This window comes from Vanessa atalanta, chromosome 2 (assembly GCF_905147765.1).
Source record: "Vanessa atalanta chromosome 2, ilVanAtal1.2, whole genome shotgun sequence".
Taxonomy (NCBI): Eukaryota; Metazoa; Arthropoda; class Insecta; order Lepidoptera; family Nymphalidae; genus Vanessa; species Vanessa atalanta.
In genome coordinates, this window is record NC_061872.1 from 11,769,420 (window position 1) to 11,791,523 (window position 22,104).

The 22,104-nt window shown below is 32.7% G+C and overlaps 1 protein-coding gene across 1 annotated transcript in view; it reads left to right on the top strand.

The window, feature by feature from the left end:
• The window catches only part of LOC125075389, an 88,999-nt gene extending 68,806 nt beyond the window's left edge, over positions 1-20,193 (top strand). Inside the window, exons 4-11 of the mRNA XM_047687132.1 lie at positions 11,781-11,878; positions 13,244-13,454; positions 13,597-13,748; positions 14,522-14,712; positions 15,005-15,115; positions 17,393-17,571; positions 17,761-17,887; positions 18,347-20,193. Coding sequence (XP_047543088.1) covers positions 11,781-11,878; positions 13,244-13,454; positions 13,597-13,748; positions 14,522-14,712; positions 15,005-15,115; positions 17,393-17,571; positions 17,761-17,887; positions 18,347-19,557 — 2,280 coding nt within the window. The 3' untranslated portion in view covers positions 19,558-20,193. The remainder of the gene's footprint in view (positions 1-11,780; positions 11,879-13,243; positions 13,455-13,596; positions 13,749-14,521; positions 14,713-15,004; positions 15,116-17,392; positions 17,572-17,760; positions 17,888-18,346) is intronic.
• The last annotated feature ends 1,911 nt before the right edge of the window (positions 20,194-22,104 follow it).

Consider the following 22,104-nt stretch of genomic DNA (forward strand, 5'->3'; position numbering starts at 1 on the left):
ATTTTGGGAAGAGTTTCTATAATGGAAGGTCGTTGATCTCATAACTCCTATATTTTACGAGAAAAAATAATTATAATCAAATATATCGTAAAACTTTTTTCGTATAAGTATTCTTAATATTTGTTATTTTTAAATGAAACTTCATACTTTATTTGAAAGGTAAAGTCATAGATGTTAAAAAAGGTCGAATATCGACCACACGCTCTCTCGTAATAGTGTATATTATACGTAAGAGCAGTTATGAAATATTATGATATTTTAATTGCTTCGAATGAAATTAAATCTTGTAAGGTATTAGAAAGTTTTTATGCGCACACATTTTAAAAAGGTAACCATTCAATCATCAATAAACTCGTACAGCCCGATTTAAGCAACAATATTCTAATTTGAATGACAAATAATAAATAATATCTATTAAGAAAAATCCTATTGTAAAATTCAAACGTACACATTCATTATTGATAGAGGATTTTCTTTGTTTTTTATTTTTTTATATTCATTAAAAGTTTGTTTATTCTTTGGTTGCTTATATAACACAACATGTTATGGAAGAGTGGGTCCCTCTGACACGAGTATGAATCATGCTCACTAGAGAGACCCAACCTTAAATATGCTATGTAAACTGTGGTAACGAATAAATAAATAAAAAAAAAGAGGAATTTAAAAGTTAACGTGTAAATTATCTATCAAATTTTCCATTTTCTAAAAATCTTATATTATTACCCTCTTCGGCAGACTTTGCGCTGAACGAAAAAAAAAATTGTCAATCTAAAATTTTCTATACCAATATTATAAATTTGAAAGTAGCTCTATCTGTCTGTCTGTTGCTCTTTCACGGCTTACCGCCATGAAGCAAGCTAGAATCGTAAGAAAGGACATACAACACCACTGCAAGGCTACTTTATTGTACCTCAAACTTGACGATCAATCCGAGTGGAACTACGGCTGCCAACTAAAAACTAAGAAAATTAAATCTTTGATAAAATACTAAGAAAAACATTTGATTAAATATGGCGATGATGTAAGTGTCATTCTGAAATAACGTTTTGTTATTTTTCTTAATATTTAACTTAATGAATTTAAATATCGTGAAAGATTGATGTCTGTTGTACATTATTGGGTCTGTATCGGGTCATCGTAAATACCACGCCGCTAGCCATATCTTGTGTTTATAAACTACACATAAGATAAACTTATCGCTATCCAGTTAGTCATAACGGTTTTAATTAACATTAATAAGGGCATTACTTCACTGCCTTAATAATATAAACATCAATAGCCGTGTTCAGGTTTAAAACGCTTAAAGGCGAAACGGAGTAATTACAGGCACAAGGGACATAATATCATAGTTTCTATTAACGGTGTAAGAACTTCTACCTTTGTTTATGGAAAGGGTGACCACTTTTGATGTGTTCGTTTGTATGTTAGTCTTCCTACAGGAGCTTAAAAAAATTGCGATTGGTTTTGTTTTGGCGGTTGTCAATTAAACCTGTACAAACGACTAGATTGATTACACTGTTATAAAGGAACCCATTGTACTGTTAAATAGAACAAAGTATGTACATATTTTTTTAACGACGTAAGATTCTTTTAAACTGATTCGGATTTTATTTGATTTCCAAATCTTAAAAGCTGAAACCAAAAATATCTTATAAAACCACATTAATTATATTGTGCTACAGAACCCTTATTAGAATATTATTATTAATTTATTTATTTCATAACTAGATGCCCGTCTCGACTTCGTACGGGTAAAAATAAAAGACCCCTCCTATTCTTACTACTTAAAGTTGAAATTTTCAAAATTTGCGGATGATTACGTTAAAAAATAAACCTATGTTCAAACTTATAACGTTCTACACTCAACAGTTTTTGCTGTGTTAAGTGACACATCTGTTAGTGTTGGATTTAGGCCTCCTCCCCCTTTTGAAGAGAAGGAGGCTTGCTCTTTCGCTGTGTGATATTAGTTATTTAGACTATTTTATACAAGTAAAGTAACATATATAAAGAGTTTGCTGCTTCGTCTGCGTGTTAGGGAGTGGAGCGGTCATAGGTTTTAGTTATAAAAAGTAGCCTTATTCCTTCCTAACGGACAGACAGAATTACTTTCGTATTTATAATATTAGCGTAGGCACTCAGTGTATAGTACAGTGTAATACCCTATTACAGAAGCTACATGTTACAAAAGATAAAGTCCATGTGATTATCAAGTAGTGCTTCACGATGCTTTTATAAACTAAGCTTAGAATCTAATCTAGATAAAACGGAAGTAGATATTAGATTACATATATTTTATCTTTAATTATCTTTCGCTGCGAGTTACTGCTATCTCAATTAGTTACTTTCTCAACCTTCATTAATACCAACTGTGCGATTATAATTCACAAACATTTCCCATTACAAAGTATTCGAAAGGCTTAGTATCTTATTAATATTTATTAATATTGAACATTTTACAGGTATCTTTCTGTAAATTATTATGATGTTAAGGAAACAATTTATGGCTTTAATGATATTTTACTATAATTAATATTTGATTTATTTTTGTACTGGTAACACTAAAGTTGCAAATAATGAACGGTCAAATAGAACAGATTTTAAGGAATCACAATTAAAAAAAGGGCTTTAAAGAGAGTCAGAAATATTCTTGATATGTATATATACAGGATATAAGTTGATTTGAAACAATATTTCAGCATACTTATCTGCGAAGCTAACACATTTAAAATAAACGAAAAATTGAAATTAACGTTCTAATATGTATAAAACAAAATCCTGAGCTAAGTTTGTTTAGCTAAAATAGGTTACGTCTTTAGTGGTAATAAATTATACTAATAACTTATTTTATTTTGTTACAGGTAATGTGTACTTCGTGTTTGAGTTATGCTGTCTGGGTAAATAGTATAAAATAATTGCATATTATTTTCGACCTGTGTTTGTAAGGACGTAGAATAATCAATTGAACATTGCTGATAAATTTAATTGTTGACAATTTTATTTTGTCTGATCAAACAATAAAGTAATTGTCAAGTAAATTAATTTAATAATAAATATTTAAACTATATAATTTTAAAAGTCGTACCGAAAACAAAAAATATATTTATTATACGAGGATAATTCCTCGTTGGTAATTAATGAACGTGACGTAAATTTATTTAATGTTTCAAACAATTGGTAAGACTGAAACTATAAAATAAGCTAACATAAGCTATGAAAACATTACAAAACGGGGTCAGTAACTCAGCCGTAATCCTAACGACCGCCACGCTTCATTCAACGGAATATTAGCCATTCAGACGCGTCTCATTACACGGCGCTTTCAGTATCCGTTGCTACCAAAGGAAAGTTCTAGATGAAAGGATACTCCATTTTACTCTTTTACAGCAGCTGCAAAAGGGTTACATGTGTGGTACTCGTATCAGCAAGCGCAGATTTTTCCGTTCCGTTGGAATTTCAGCTCGCTTCCTAATTACGTGCAGATATTTTTTTAAATCGGTATTTTTTCTAGTACCTCCGAATCGTACGTAGGTGAATAGGTCAATAACTTCGAGTGTCTACTTCAAGTTCGACTTAATTATTGACCTTGTTTCAAAATAATTTAAGTTTTAATTTAATTTTTTACCTACATATTAGCCGTAATTAACATTATCTAAAAATATTTTTTATTTGTAAATCGCCTTACTCTTCAACAGTTTGCGTTGTAATGTATTTTGAATTTGTAAACTATCCGTTTTTGTATATATACGAATAAATATTATCTGTGTTCTATGAAATGCCAATTGTCATGGCGATCGGTTGAACAGTATATAATTTATTATGCCGCAACGCCATCTAGTGGATATTTACAAAAAACCTATTACATTTAAAAATACATTAATGAATCATACGTTCATAGTATAATTTAGATGTAAACTCAACCCGTCTTATAAAGTAGGTAAGCGGACGGGTAAATGGGCCACATGATGGTAAGTCACCACCGCCAATAGACATTAGCGCGACAAGAAATATTAACGATTCCTTATATAGCCCACTCCCCAACCTCTGGTGTTATGATGTTATGTCCCTTGAGCCTGTAGTTTCACTGGTATTTATTCTTCTTATAAACATATTCGCAGAGTTATTTCTTTTTGTCGTTGATATTAGCTTGTCTTGCCTGATTTGATTTGGCAACATTCATTTTCCTGTTACTAATTTAAATACTGTAAACATTTAAAAGCATAGAAACAGTAATGCTGTCTGCTTATAAAAATCATTATAATTTTATAAAAATGTCGAGTGTTTTTTCTTCCCGATAACTAATATGAGCGATCGATAATTGTAAAAAAATACAAATCAGTTCTCCTACTACTTGTAAACAAGTGAAGCATTAAAAAAAAAAAACAAATTTAACGGTATATAGAAACCTTCAATGTTTTTTCTGTCAACAAATCCATAGTTAAGTAAATGATCGAGATCGTTTAAGTGTTCACTATTTAATCACGTAAACATTCTAAAAAATCAAATAATGGAACCAGCTGCTCCAGTTTGCGCGATGGGTATCGTGCCAAAGAATGCATTTGGTTCAAAATACACGTCCCATTTTTTAATTGCATCACTCGAATAACTTGGTGCAGTAAAACTTAGCGGGAAATTATTTCGGTAGCAGTTCTCTGAAGTGTTGTTGTTAGCAGTCAAATAAGTCAGGATATTCGGGCGTTTTAAATGGCGTCGTTAAATTTACTACGAACATTTTCATGTATTTCCAATGTTGCCAACGGTAAAATTAAATTAAGATATCTTGTTGCATTTATTCTAAGACTTGTTTATAGTATATTATATTATTTATTTACAAATATTTTCGTTATTTTTCACACAAAAATTTAATAAAACGCTTTAAAATTAGAGCAATTTAATTAATTTTTGTTTGTTAGCAGTTTCGTTAAATGATTGCTAGCAAGACCAATGATCAATTGAATGCTTAAACAACAACATAAGTCTAAACCATCAATTTCCCGTACATAGACATCATTTCCGCAAACATTCCTGACTTCCGTTCCATTAGGGACAAGCAATCTTTCATCATTTGAGTCATGACTGAAGTTACGAAGTTCTTTTCTATTTTGAATGCTTAGTGAGAAGGTTTAGTGTTCGTCGTAATAACTGAGTTAATTTAGTTTGAATTAATGTAGCTTATTTATCATTATTTTTAATTTATAACTATTTATTTATTTAAGGTATTAATTTATCACGACTTCACTTGTATGATATTTCTTTGTACATATTTTTGTAATAAACGAGTGATTTACGTGATACGTGTAGGGTTGCCATAATTTACTGATGAAAGAAGTTCCCATGCAAGTTTTTTTTACATTGTTCAAGAATATATTTTATAAGTAGAGAAAAGTATTTTTAAAATGTAACAATACTAATCCAATAGACATCACTCATCGTTACGAGGGTTATTTAACAGATGGTTCGCTTTAATCGTAAACGGTCAATTTGATTCAATTTAGCTCAGCGTCGGTCCCCACTTTAGGTAGATTGGCTCGGACGGCAGGATATGGGCTAGGTGTTGATTCGCTCTTTGTTATAAATACGATAGCATTCACGTGGGATTATCTATCGGCAAACATAATTTTAGAACGCTTATTATATTCCGTATAAAAAGGAAGCGCCACACAACTGCAATAGGTTTTTATAAATCGTATACTTACGTATTCAATTATAAGAACCAGCAAAACCATCACTACTTCGTTACTTTCTTTTTAAAGTTTTGATAATTTCATTTAAACTTGTTTATGAACGTTAAACTATAAATTATTTTTGGCAGAACGAAATTTTTCTTTGCCCTGTATATACTCATTCTAGGTCCATAAAAAACGTCGTCAAGTGCAATAAACTATAAAGATATGAATCACAATAATTTGTTTCCTCGTAGAGTTCTAATAAAGTGCACAATAGGGCTTAACTAAGTGGCCATAGAACGAGGGGACTCGGCTGTACAACTCTTATTTAACGTCATAATGTATTCCGTAGTAACTTCCGACCTTCCTTTGCATCGCGTGCGATAAGGGTTAAAGCACTGTTATGTTTACTACGCTTTTATTTATGGTAAACCTTGCAGTGTAGTGGAGCTATAATTACTGTTGTTGTATAAAATGTGCATTCAGTTTATTTTTAACGCAAGGTTTTTTTATCAAATTGATTTTTATTTTCTGTCTCTACTTATGTTAAAGGTACATGTGCTTTGGTTGTTTATATATTTTTATTATTTCGATTATTTATTTTTCGCCAATATCTTCTATGATGAAAATACAAGACAGTATACATATACAGTAGAATTATGAATTGAAATTAGTTTAAGGAATTATATCATCTTAATATGTAATATAAAATTAAAAACATCGGTGGTGGCCATCACTTACTATCAGGAGGTTTATGTGCCAGTTCCCCTGCCTATTTATTAAAAAAAATCGTTAAAGTCTAATTGAATTTCATTTTAAATGTACGCTAAACTCATACTTCGTATGAAAACTACATCAACGTTCTCGAATATATGTTTTTACAACTTAAGTTCCTGAGGTTGGTCCCTAAAGTACCTTGAGTCTCAAAGGAGTGATGTATGACGTCAGCATAATGATAAAAAGTATAGCAGCCGGAAGCCTGCATAATATAAAATTAATTAAAGTATCTCGTCAGTTTTTTTTAATTATATATATTTATAATTCATAATCACTACGTTGTTTCGTAATTTAAATCTACCAATAAACACGTCGTTTATAAATTTAATCATCGTCTGTAAATATTTATCCGTATTCTATGTAAATAATACAAATTCGATGTTTAAAATGTCTAATATTTTTTTTAATATAAAATATTACCTAATATCAGCAACTGTCAGCAAGTGGGTTACGAATGTTGGGTCGTTGCCAATATAGCCATACTGTCAAAACATTTGATATCGAAAAGATCTGAAATTGCAAAGAAATATGCAATAGAAAAATTATTTTTCGTAAAACACATTTGACCGAGATTGCCCGTTTCATTTTTTAATAAGCGACAACAGTGTTGCCTTATTAAAAAAAAAAACATTGTAAATTAACTATTTCATAATCCCTATAATTTTCTTTTATTTTGCGTACAGTATCGCCAGGAATTTAAGGATTTCTGCAATTATTAACCAGTGTTTCAAAGCACATTCTTATACCTTTTTATAATTAAATAAAAGTCGATATAAGATTATATTAAAGAAACAAAAACGTACAAAAAAAGCAATATCGGTCGGTGATTCGATTCTTGTTTTTGGGAGGAAAATCAAAGAGCGCTTGGATGCTGTGCACGGTGACTCTCCTCCTTCAATGGCTACCTTTAAAATTGGTTTAACGATAAAACCAACGTGGTTGCACGTCAGTTTTTGATAAGCCACGCTCAGGTGCCCCGAAGTGTTACGTTGGTGCCACGGGGGATAATGTGACAAAAGTCCACGATCTCGTATTGGCAGACCGCCGATTGAAGGTGCGCGAAATAGCTGAAACAGTAGGTATCTCAAAAGACCGCGTGATTCGCTGGGTCAAGTGTATCGAGCTAAAAGGAGACTATGTTGAGAAATAAATTGTCACTTTTCAAAAAATTTCGTTCTCTTTTGTAGACTAAGTACTTATCGAACCACCCTCTTATACGCTATAGTATCCACATAATAATTACTAAGCTGAAATTAAATATTCTGCAGCTAATTACGTCCATAGACAATTTAATTTAAATATATAGAGTTCGATTTTTAATTTCTATATCGACAGTTTATATCCTATTCTAGACATTAAAAAATACTCATTGAGAACAGCGTTTATACATTTATAGTTTACATATTTCTATGTAACTAAATTACTCTTCGAGTTTTCCATTCATCTTGTAATGAAACCTTTGAATACCACCGACATTTTCTAATTAATCGACAAAATTTCTATTGATATATTTACTATGATTTGACTTGTCATTTGACATGGCATTTCTATTTAAAGTGAGGGCTGTTTTCAAGGTATTCTTATATTAGATTTTGTAGTTTATGTAAGTAGTAAAATACTCTTTTTTATTACACGTAATTATGGAATAAACGCTTGACTTGCTAAAAACATCTCCTCATTTTTTTTAACACATTAGCTATTCTTCAAAAATATATATATATCACAACTCTAAAAGAGTTGCTATCCTTAAAAACACCCCAATATTTAGAAAGAGATAGCAATATTTAGACCTGTCAAACTCTTGCACTTATGACTAAACAATTCACCTTTTTACTATAAAACTATATATTTCCTTGATATGTATTTAATTTTTAATTAATTGCTCCTTTATAGAAAGTCATAAAAAACGAAGCTATTGTGTAAGACGAACGACAAGACGTGTTAATAACAATTTGGCTTTATCCTCTAAAAGGCGTTGCTACATATAATTAGTGCTAGTGGTTCTCGAGAACCATTTAATTAGCTGTTGCAATGTGTAGAGTTACGTTCATCTTCCACAGCAGTTCTGTATTGATTTTCAGTCGAATAAAAACGTGAAAAATTTGCTATTCGTGACTCGTAAGTCGTAACACGCTTTTTAGTATGTCATAAATATGAATCTATGTCAAATTACTTCGAATTCAACCTTATTTGCCCTTTACAAAACGAATTTGAAATAATATCAACTCTATTTTGTTTGTCGTTAACATAATTACGTGGTTACTAAAATAAATGACACGGATTTGTATATAACATTTAGATTATGTATTATATTATACAAATACATGGTTATATTGACAGATATAATTTCTATTGCATTTATGTAAAGAAATAATGAAATCTGTTTACAGACAACGATTAAGAATATTGTTATTTAAGATCATATTATATACGTACGAAAAATGTTAAAGAATAAATTTAATCATTACAATATAGCATCATATATTATCTGTATCAACCGAATATCTAAAAAAAAATACACAAAGTAATACGTGTATTATATAAAAGGCAATTTCTATAACACGTGATATCCTTATTCATGATGTCAAGGATATTCGAGGTCAGGTATGTCACGCGATGCCACGCCCTCAAAACCGATACAAGCCCGTATAAACTTCTGAAATGTCAACTCAATTAATTCTTGACTTCCCTTTTGAGCGACTATAAATCGTAAGCTTTAAAACTAAGAGGTATTAAAGACTCGCGCTAGGGAATGCCATTGTTATCCTCAGAGGAAAAAATAACAACCGCAAATGAAAAAACACAATGGACAAAGGAGCAATACTCCTTCTGAGGTGCAGTATTTTCAACTGAAAAGCTCAACTGAAAGGACGTGTGCCATCATTGCAATGAGACGTTTCTACGCATTGTTGAAGACAGAAATTGGTAGTAAGGGTGTGTGAACGCATGCGCAAAGCCCAAGGACACGAATCGTACCTCAGTCTGGCGGGAGGCATCGCCGCGGCCACCTGTCTTGCAAACACTTACCTCAAGATGAGGAGCGCCGCATAGGCGAACTCGCGAGACCGACCGAGCCCCGCATGCCAGATCAAGCAGCCTCGACCACCGGCCGCAGAGCAACCATAAGCACCGAAGCCCCGAGGGCGCTCCGATTCAGTCTCGTAATTCGATTTTGACGTTCGATAAGCAACGTTATGCTGATTTGATTGGAAAGCGCTTTCCGCTTCGATATTGCAGCTTGCTTTACTTCCTCTCGGTGGCTCCGCTTTGTGTAGATGCTTTATTTGTTTCTCAAAATTAATTAAGTATCAGATATTAGTAATGTAAGACTTACGTAATCTATTATGAAGTCACTAGTGCAATATATGATAATACTATCAGTACGAAGAAATAGTTCATAAAGGACGGACCTGTTGTGGAAAAGTTTTTTGTGAATATGACTTGCTGGGAAACCGTAGGATTACTTGGGCCTTGTGCGCTTCTCGCCTCATCTGACGTTAGGGTGAGTCCAATACCAAATAAAGTCAAGGTCGTTTAACGTTTGCACAAATAAAAGTACATTTTATTAAAAATATTAGTCACATGAAAATATATGTATAATATTCTTTTTACAGTAGCAGTAAAGTACAAAGTACTAACAGTACAGAAACAGCACATTTAATCTTTTGATAAACGATACTGACGTACTCCTCGATTTATTTATAGATCAAATAAAGATACGGCCAGTTTTCATAAACAAATCAATTAGTGAAATATGTAAGAGATTTATTATCTTACAGAAAACATTATTATTCGGTAAATATTTACTTTTCTTAACGATTTCACTTAAGTCTAGTGAGAACAGTAACTCATTTTGGCAGTCAGTATATCATTTTTTTTGTTAAGTACTCACGTCTTTAGTTAATATGGTGTCGATTGTGCTTCTTACGACCGAAGAAATCCTTCAGCGAAACAAATTCTGGCAATGTCTGGATTCTGTTTGGATTACGCAAGAAATGGAACCCTTTGAAGATGTGAAACCCGAACACATTTACTCTAAACCTCTTTCTAGGGATATATACTACGCAAAGTATCCAGAAATTCCGAGAAGCGAATCAGAAGATGAAATCTCATTCACTGTTACCGGTTTTAAAAACAAGCACCAGGAATGGAAGTCAAAGATTAGCATTAGAAAATTTGAATCGGAAAGAAGAAACTTTTCAAATTCAGCATTAAGTGCGAAATCTGGTATCAACAATTCTATTTCCCATAATGTTACTAAAAGGATTACTTCATTTAATAGAGAATATAAAGAAAATATACCAAAACGTTTTAAAGATAACGATGAAAGAGTCCGAGATTTCTTAAAACGCTTAATCGAGAGTGTACCACCGCCGCCGATACTGGATGAAGACCTCATCGGTCAGGATGGACACAATGACATCATTAAACCACCACATCAAGATATGGAAGACATCGATATACCAGATTATGCCGAATTTGCAAACGATAGAATACATCATATCAACAATGAACAAGAAATAAATCATCGCACATCTACTTTAAAAACGTCAAATATAAATAAAATCAATATCAATGAGAGATCACTCTCTTCAGATTTAGATGAATTCGAATCATGGTACGAAACTATATATGGAGTGTCCGGGTTCATGGAGACGTCAGAAAGTGAAATATCCGAATCAAACCAAATGACAATCGAATCCGATTGTTTCATTTCTTGGACCGAAATTATAAATATGTGTGGAATAAGTGAAAGCGTATTAAAAAGCAGAGATTCACTGGATAACGAGAACTTAATTAGTCAATCACATTATTTAAATATCAGCATATCTGATTTATCCGACGATGACGATGAGACGGCTTACGCTAAGTTCGCTGTTAATAAATTACGCCAGTCATTAAAAATCAAAGGACAAATTCGTGATTCGTCTTCAATAGAAAATCTAAATAACGAAAACGTTGAATTATTAAAACCTAATATTGCGCACATTGACCCGTCTCTGTATCGAATATTTTACGGTATAGCGTCGAATGGCGAGGAAATTTACTAAATTTTCCGCTACAATGAGCAATAAGTTTCTTCGTTCATATTTATATTATATAACTATATTATAATTAATCATTGTTTATAATTAATTTATATTAATAAACATACAACATAATAATCGTTATTACAAACACATCTATGATAATTTATTATTGCCTTAATTAATGTTCTTTTTATTATTAAATATGCTATGCAAATGTTTCTATCGTAAGTAGTTTATTTTTTTATTTTTTTATTAAATAACTGTATTCCTTTTATTATAATTATGAATTAATATATTTGAATTGTTACAGCCTCCCGAAAACGAGTTGCAGAAGAATTCCGACCGCGTGCTCTCGGAGCACGAACTGCGGGTCCAAAGGTCACTGCAGAAACTCAATGTGCCGGAATGGTATGTTTTATAAATAAACACATTTAGAACTATTATCTAATCTATCATAATTATTAACGTTTTGTTAGTTAAAGTTCCTAATATCTGAATACAATGTAAATAATTTCCAAATTCACTTGATGAGTGTAGCTGTGGAGTTTTTTGCAAGACCCTCTAGTCACTCATCCTACATTCACCGCCAAACAGCAATACTAAGAATTGTTGTGTTCCGATTTGATGGGTGAGCCAGTGTAAATATCGGCACAAGGGACATAACATCTCAGTTCCCAAAAATAAAATGTTGAGCCGCTAATTATTTTATATAATGTTCGAAATTCGATATCAGCTGTCAATCCCTAAAACAAGCAAACTGCAAAGGTGACTCAATAGTGCATACGTGTGGGTCGAAAGATTAGTGCACTCGGTATTCTCTCCCACATATAATAATAATTAAAACAACATGACATACACCACTCTGACCGCAATGTAAATAGCTAAAGCTTGTGTTATGGAAAATCAGAAGTAACGACGGTACCATAAATACCCAGACCCAAGACAACATAGACAACTAATTAACTTTTTCTACACCGACTCGGCCGGGAATCGAACCCGAAAGTGGCGTACCCATGAAAACCGGTGTACACACTACTCGAATACGGTCACCCTAATCAAATGAAACTGAAAATCTACCCGTCTTTCCGAAGTGTGTGGAATTCCGACTCTGCTAAGGATTGATACGATAAAACCTAGGATCTCGGGTTCTTCAGACTTAAAATAAGTATAGCCAGACAAACGAGACAATCATTTTAGAAGTGCATTAGCAAATTCATTATTATCTAAAAAAAATCAGTAACTGTGAGCGGTAAAGAGAGTATGTTTTTCAATGTTATCTAGCTAACATTGTCACACACTCATCGTCGTGTTTATTAAAATTAACAGTTTATTAAAATTAACGAAGCATTAATTATTCCTACTGTAATATGCGTACATGACATAATGAACACCACTGTTAATGTTTCGCTAGAATCGTTTCAGACAAAGAATTTAAGAATAAATTCATCTTGTAGATCATTTAAAATAATACAATATATATTTAAATTAGTTTCGATAAATTAATTAAGAAAAGACTATAGAAATATTTTCAAGGCCATCTCAATAGACAAAACTTAATTATATTGAAAGTTGATATAAAGATAAACTGCGCTCTTGGGATATTGACTGACCTTTCCTTTACGTAATTCGCTAGTTTTATGTTTTAAACGAGCTGGCCACAATAAAATCTGTGCTGCATTTTATTCGCTTTTCCCTTCCATAGTAATTAAGTTTGAGAACACTCGTGATACACATTTTTTTTTTTCTATAAATAAAACTGAACTTTTATTTCAGGTACAAAAATGCTCCAGCCCCTCGAGAGGGCTTTCTCCTCCGCAAGCGGTTATCTGACGCTTCGGCGTCAGCGACCCGTTGGAGTGGCCTCAACTCTAAAACAACATCGCTCGGCAGTCTCGGCGCGAACGCGCAGCCGCCTCCGCCCCAGTTATCTCCGCACACCACCAGTTTCGGAAGGTGGTCGACAAGCCGACTCAATTCGAATCAAGTTAGTTTTTTGCGTATTTGATTATGAAAATGTAAAGTATGTAACACAAAAATTGTTTTCTTGAATTCTTATCATATTATTTAAAAAACAATGGTCCTTAATGAATCCAAAGTTCACAAAAATAATATTATATTACTTTCAGACCTCACCGTGCTCTTCAACACGTAGCAGCATCCGAGGCACAAGTCCATTGTGCTCTCCGTCTACTAGGTCTTCCTTCAGTGCACGCCAGCCCTACCTCGGCTGGAGGAGTCAGGAACGTCTAAATACCACACCACGGACGCCACACGAAAGGTAAATTATCGGCGAAAAATTGGATAAATGTTGCGACCGTTACTTCATTTCACACTACTGGACGATTAGCTATACAAATATTATAAATTTGAAAGTAACTCTATTTTTTTGTCTATCGGTTATGCATTCACGGCAAAACTAATGAACCTGATAAAATAAATTTAATAAAATTTGTTGTGAAGCTAGTTCGAACCCCAAAGAGAAAATGGGCTACTTTTTATACCTAAAGCCTACGACCACCGCCACCCCTCTTCCCACTCTGACACGAAGCGAAGCCGCAGGTCTTAACTAAAAATTATAATGGCTTAACTGACATTTGGGAAATAAAATACAGTGTATTTTCAACAAACAAACAACTTAACATCCAAATTTACCATTGCCAAAATATTAAAGAAACTGTCGCCTAAGATTTATCTATAACAAGGTCATAGAGGTCACGCATGCCACGTCAATAGTCTAAATAAAACCTTTATAATGATATACTAAAACCTTCTCCTAGTATTGCTGTATATTCTGATATAAATTTTATGTATATTGTTTTAGTATTTGTTTCAATTAGGTAATGAAAAACATCTCCAAAAATATAGTACTACCGATTCTGTTCGAGTAAAGTCAGTTTCAAAGTAATTACGACGTTACCAGCCACCATTTTATATCAATATAGAATATCTTTAATAATATTTAAATGATATGAAATATCCAAAATTATTTTTTGATGTGCGATAGAAAGTCGTAAACTAAGACCCAATATTTATAAATATAATAATTTTCAGGCTAGCTTCATCCCTTCTTCAGCAGACAGCTTCAGCAAAGGCATCTGAAGAAATCCAATCATCGATCAAAGAGGTCACATCAGCGATAGTACACTACGTATCGGGCTTAGAGCCAGCCAACGGAGACGTGGACAGGCAGCCCTCGCCGAGGTCCAGTCAGAAGTTGTATTGGCTAGAAAGTTCGTTTGTTGGTAAGTTGTAATATATTATGACAATCTTAAAATATAATAGTAAATTTTCATTCTTATATGACCGTGTAAAATATTGACAATACTTCAAAAATGATCCCTCTAAAATATATCATTCCTTATGCTTTAATTGTTATTCTTTGTTTTATTTCTTCTTTTTCCATTGATTTTAAAGACCAAAAATATGGTAAAAACGGTCGAATAAATTACATTTGATTACATTATGATTTAGTAATAACACAAATGCTTTTTTTGACTGATAAATATAGTCGATCTTCAAATAAATCTGTTGCAGGTACAAAGCCTCTAGAGTCGCCACAAACACCGCTGGTGGTGACGGAAGCGCTCCCCCCTCCCCATCCGCGTCCGCCATCATCGCTACGCCTCGAGCACCGCGCAGCGCCCGGTGAGCGAGCGTGACCACGCTACACCGTACATTGCAGGTTTTGATAACTGATCCAAACGACATTCCCTCCACGAAACGGCAATGTATAGCATACAGCTGGAAAGAACCAGTCGAGTCCGTGCTTTGTTAAAAAGTGTTATCTATTTAGTACCTGAACTGTTCACTTCTTCCGAACGGAATTTATGCATTTAGCCTTCGAGATCTAAACCTGCAGTGTCCTTAACTTTATGTTATGTTAATACTCTGTGCGTTAATTTTTGTGCTGTTCTATGTTTTTAGTTATCTGTGGAATGGAATCGTAAAGTTTTCGAACTGTAGGATTTCATTTTGTAAAATGTTGTGTATTTGAGCTTTATAGTCTGTATTTAAGACTCAGGACCATTATATACGTATATTTTGTAGTATCGTTGCACTTTGGACACATTCGTTATATGAGCGAGCGCAGTTTTATTGCAAAGAGCACTGGCTTGTAGTGGCTTGAGAAGTTATATAGCATATTTTATATTTATATATATGTTTAATGGCGGGAGCTCTTTATTTAGTCTATTGACATATTGTAAAGAAATTTATTTAACGATTTTATGACGACTGGAACCCGCCAAGTTTATTTACATTTTGTTTTTTTTTTTGTAATAAATATGCATTTCTACGTTTTTTGTTTATGGTTTAAAAACACGCTGTAAAGCTATCAGACTTATCGAACATGTTTTTTTTTTCAATCCACATTGCTTACACAATCTATATATTTAATGAAATAGTCAATAGATAATATTTTAATGCCATAATTGTAATTTGAATTAATCTGACGTGGAAACCAGTTTTTATAATTGTTTTATCATAAAATGTACAGAGTAAATTATTTTGTTTGTGTGTTTATTTTGTTAATGCAAATCTATATTAATTAGTTTTAATGCTAGTGAATAATTAGTAGTTTTGTAAATACTATATCACATATATAATATTAGGTGCTAATTTCCTGTTAACTACTTACGTCTTATTTAATTTTTCATCGTCATTTATATTTTAGTCATTAGTCACAAAACATCAAAAGATATAACAATATAGTGCCTGATTATAGTAATATTAATAAATGCATAGCACAAGGCGACAGTTATCAGAACCATGATATTATGTGGTGGTGAGAAGTGACACAGACTGAAGTCTCATAAATCCAAGTTCCTTCTACTTAAATCACCTCGTAATTTATGTTTGGGGCTGAAGGTCCCTGAGTAAATTATACAGGTTCTGATTAGGTTAGAAATTAACGTTTCGCGTACAAAATTCGCACAGCCGAAATATAAATCCGAAAATACGCCCCGATTATAATGTAATCAACGATAATAGACTTATTTTACGAATATCAATACATATTTTTTTTATCTGTGACAAAGTCTTTATAGTCTGTGCTCTGATTATGAATTACTTGTACTAGAATATTATGTGGTAAATGGAAAATATCTGGCGCCATTTTGAATATAAAACTAGTTATCATTTTAATTCATTAGCTCTCTACACAACCACCAACTTTAAATAGTACCTAAAAATGTAAATTAATACGTAGACATAGATATATAAAATATAGAGAATCTCGGTAAAATTCAAATCATTTGTGACCGTTATAGATTTGTGTATGTCTCCATAACATTTTAAATCATTGTATGTACCTTTTAAGTTAAACATTACTTATAATGATTATTAAATATATTCAGTTTTATTTAATTTTTTTTTGTTTTATTTTTATTTTTGTGAAGTTTTTCGTTTCTGTATAAGTACTCGTTTTTTTTCGTGGTAGTATAGAGTAAACATAGGGATGACTTAATGAGATCGTAGTTATTTTGTTATTTAAAAAGGTGTTCGATTATAAATGGAAAAAATGAAAAAATACAGCCATGGTAAGTACATATTACTATTTGAAATTAGAAAAAATCACATTGTCCTGTTTTACTGCACCTGTTATAGTCTTTTTTTACAATTAATGCTTACTAAATTTAAAAATTATTTAAAATTATGTTAAAATATTGTTTTAGTTTTCTCTATAGCCATTTATTTAATTTCAAAATTTAAATTTTAAAGATTTTCTTTAATCCTAAATCAATAACATATTAAATTTAAAATACCCACTTATTAAAAATAACCTAAAGCGTTGATATCGATATTAAAATATAAGAAATCTTTATAAAGTCCGTGTTCGTATAAAATCTCAAAATTAAAAAATTAAAAACGGAAGTATATTACTAGAACCCAACTTGCCGTAACTGACGTATTCCATAATTACAGACTGGCAAGATTCCCAGCGTTCCTTAAACCTCGGTATAACCAGGCCTTCCCCGGGATCCACGACCCTTGAAGACGTTTTGGACTCGCTTCTTGGCCTCCCTTCTCAACCAACAAGGATACCGACTCCTCAACCAAGTCCAAGGAAATCAGCGAGTCCTTACTATCTGTTAGGTGGAAAGGTATAATATTTAAATAAATGTATTTAAATAATTGTAATAGTTCCAACATATTATATTACGCTGTGTACTTACGAAAACTTCTTCGATATAAGAAATTTAATATCGACTCAATATAAAGGAACAAGTAAAGAATATTAAGAAAATCAAATTAGGTAAAATTCGATATTACCTATCTCCCAACTCTTCCAGAGTCCGCGGTATGAACAGTTAGCCAGTAGCGGGCACAGCAGCATATCCCCAGCCTCCCGCTTCATCAGCACACCCAGCGAGGGACCCAGCTCCTTCACCGACCCAAGTCCCGACCACGATCGAGCAGGTAGGAACGATATGTAAGTCAAAGCCGTTCCAATTTTTTATATTTGTCTTACCTTAACACGCATTTTTCGTCCTCTGTGTGACTATTATGCCTTGCGCTTTCTGAACAGTCGGTTAAAATGAATCAAAAATGATGCAACTACATGGATGTATAGCGGCAATAAGGTATTTTATTAATTTTGACCTTTATCGACTTTTCTCCGAATTTACACAATTTTCTCCAATAACCCTATTTTGTAAAATAAATACCCTTTCGTTAAAATAAATTCGTCATCACTGTGAGTTTTGCATGATTCCCTGTAATAGATTAGATCATGTATAGTCCCCCAAGCATGCTGTATTGTCGTGTAGCATCTTGACTTGATTTAAAGATTTATGTTTATTTGCAAAAATGGTCCTGAGTCTTTGAAGTTAATCGGATAGTAATAATATTTATATTATTAATTTGTCGAAATTGCAGGGACGGATACAGTTGATGTTCCGGTAACGATGCAAGAATCCAGACGTTCGAGATCGGCTCAGGGCGAGCACTCTCGAAGGAGAAGTGAGCCATTCGCCCATCCAAGTGCTTCCCTAGACCGCCGCACGAGCCTCGACGCTGGAGCCCTGCGATCTGATCACCATCTCACTCATCACGATTCCAAAACCTCCCTCGCTTCCTTACAAACCGAAAACAGTACCGACGAAGGTTTTGTTAAATGCAAATATTCGAAATGTTCCTCCCGCGCACCTCACGCAGATGCCAAAAGACATTACAAAACCTGCCACAACTGCACAACAATGTACTGCTCCAAGGAATGCAGGCGAGCTCACTGGGAGAAGCATAGGAAAGTTTGTCTACATTCGCGAGCGAGCACGCTGTGCAGGCAGATAATTTCAGCGGCCAAGGAAGATGTAAATTCCTTGCACCAAATCAGTACAATAGCTCATAAAGGATATTTAGCACAAGGAAGGGGGGTTGTGAAGATCTTCTTCACCAGTCCCGAAGCAGCGGAAAAGTTTACTATCCACGGCTACCAGTATTTGAGCGAGCCGGAGTTCGTGAAATGGACGTCTCTTCAACCCAACGAAATGGGTGCGGAATTGTACACCGAAGTGGTAAAACTGTGCAAGGCATACAACCCTGAAACGAGAGTTATATTATACGTCGCTGTGTGCATTATCAGCGAAGTACCAACGAAAGGTGCCGTCAAGTGGGAAAGACAGATGGTATCGAGGTGCGCCAAACTGCGTCTCAGCAAGTCCGTATCCTCCGCGATACAGGAACAGAATCGCAGGCGAAACAGAAGAGATAGCAAAGGCACGCCCGAGGATCGGGAAACTCTCATCCTAACATCGAAGCTGACGAACGCCGGCGAGAAAAACGCGGCGACGGCGCACAAGTTCAGAGAAATATGTTTTAAAAATATAATAAATGAGCTGGAAAGTAGAGGCGTGGTTCTGAAGAAGCATTTCCCCGAGGTATATTCGAGGTTGGCTGCTTATGTGGACGGAACGAGCGATAGATTCATCCCGATGACGATATACCCGCGAAACGCGACCAGTGGCAAGTCGTTTGTGTGCGTGATCATGCCCGACAATGATACGGACAGTACTCCTGTGGATGGGAAGGTGGTAACGGTGGATGTCGGCGTCGACCGTTCCAAACATCAGTTGTCGACACCGATGTGATCTTTAAATTTTCCCCTTTTAACATCAAGGGTATTGTATATATTTCCGCTGGATTTTTATAAGAAGAATAACATCGCTCAAAGCTGTATTCTTATGAGAAATTGTCTAAGATTTTTGCTGATCGTTTGATACTCTCTTCTTGACTACGTTTTATGAATCTCGTATGTGGTTTGATGTTGAATGTTCTCTTTATATTTATTAAATACAATTTTCTTAAATCTATAATGTAGGGGGCGTGTGAGCCTTCTGGTTTGATCACGAATTGGAAAATTTATAATATAAAACTAATTCGTGACTTAAACGCGGGTTTATTAAAAGACAAATATTATTGAATAGTTTCTTAATAAATATATTAATAGTGTAATTAATAGAGAAAGAAAATATTGCCTTTGAAATAGCTTGAAGTTTAGTTAAATATATATTATTTGTTATAAATAATTTATTGTAACATTTCTTGTTGTTGCTTAGAAAATCTACAATTGCGTTAGAGTAAAGAAAAGAAAATGGAGCAAAATGGTTGAGCGCAAATTCTATAGAAAATTGATTTTAATTTTTGCCAAAAGATTGGATTTTTTATAACGCATGGTTTTAAAATTTGACAATACTTTATAAGAATATTAAAAAAAAAACAGAACCTAAATAAATTCCTAAAGTTTTTCAAATATAAATAGTTTAGAAATTTTATACAAAGCTTATAAGCTTTTATAGTTATGTTTGAAAATAAAACAAACAATATATTAAATCCTTCCTGCACATTTCACTGGCAAATTATTTTATTATCGTAAAAAAAAATGTTTTTTTACTAATTGATTACAATTATGTAATTTCATTTTGAATTAAACATTTAATTAATTCAATTAATTTACTATTTTATATCGTCTAATACAGTATGAAAGTAATATGGAAAAATAGAAGCAATGCCTCAAATGTTCGAATCTTGCACTTTATACTTTATATGAGGTGAACACAGACCGCTATGTGGTCTGTAAATATAAGTTTCAAAAGCATTTAGATGTATTAATCATTGATAATTGTCATCCACCTGTCATTTGATATTAACATTTACAGATAAAATAATGCGGCACAAATGAACGTTATTATAATCTTGATTAATAGTGCCAACCTACTAATAATTTATTAACTATTAATGTGTGCTTAAAATTTAAGAAATACCTTTTTAAAAGTTCATACCAGAATTAGATTCGAAAAAAAAAACTTTACGAATATTAGATAAAAAAATATTATAGTTGGCATAAAAAAATATTAAAGAAAATACAGATAAAAACAAGCGAAAATATACTTATGAGGTCTGTAAGATGCTGCTTTATTAATATTTACTGCATTTGTTAACTATGATTAGTGAATAATAATATGTTATAAAATTAAAAAATATATATACAATACGCATTTAAGCAAAACAAAAAGACTATTTAATTCCATTAATATTTTTGCGTAATAATACATTCATTATATTAACAATTTTTATATTATAGCAAACTCATATTGTATATCAAATCTTTTTAGATAGTGTAATGTTTAACCTTTTATGTTATTATATTTCAGATATTGTTATTGTTGTCATATTATTGAGGTGTTCAATTTACAAAATGAGTTCTTTATACGCATATTTAGTATAGATTTAAAAAAATCGCAATTATGTGAAGTTATACAATCTGTGTTCTTATGTGTGGCTATGCTAGATGATACAAATATTGGACCGAGCTAACAATATGGGTGCTTCGTGCCTCGCCTAAATTCATATTATAAGCTATCGCTGATAAGTTTATGAACAATTATGCGTGGCACATTGTACATTAGGGCTTTATTTTTAAAGTTTACAATATGTCTAAATAACGATAAAAAAACTATTTAAATATTTCTCTACTATTAAATTGTTTATTAATCAAAGACATAATCAGAATTTGCTTCAACGGGATGCGGGCGGCGGTCGAAGTCAGGGAATACAAATAAAAAGTACTTCTCTGTAATTTATGTATGTATTATAAACAAAATTAATATTCGGATACTTATTACGGCATCCAAAATGGGCTGTGAATGAAGCCACAATGACAATCCTTGTCCCAACTTGGCTACTTTCTTGCTATTGACAATGTGAGATAAATGTGTTGTTAAAAATAAAGCTCTTCAAACATTCCATTAATGTTATGATAATACATATTTTAGACAATTTAAACTCTTACTGTACTTATTTATAATGTCTATAATTAAATGCCTCGTGAAAAGATATTTCATATATTGATATATTCATACTGTTACCATATCATTTGTGTTTCATAGTCTGGTATTATATAGATTTTTTTATCTAGTTGTCCCTATGATGTATTTCAAATAAACAGTGCGGCTATTTATTGTTTCATTTAAACTAAAACACATCAATTAAAATATATATTTTTATTTTTCTCAAATAACCATAGGTAATACTGATGTGATGAAATGATATAATTAATTTGAAAGTTTAATGTGCGCTAAAGCAGTGCTCTAAAGCAGGTTGGATGATATACATGTACATAGTAGAATTTCATTGAT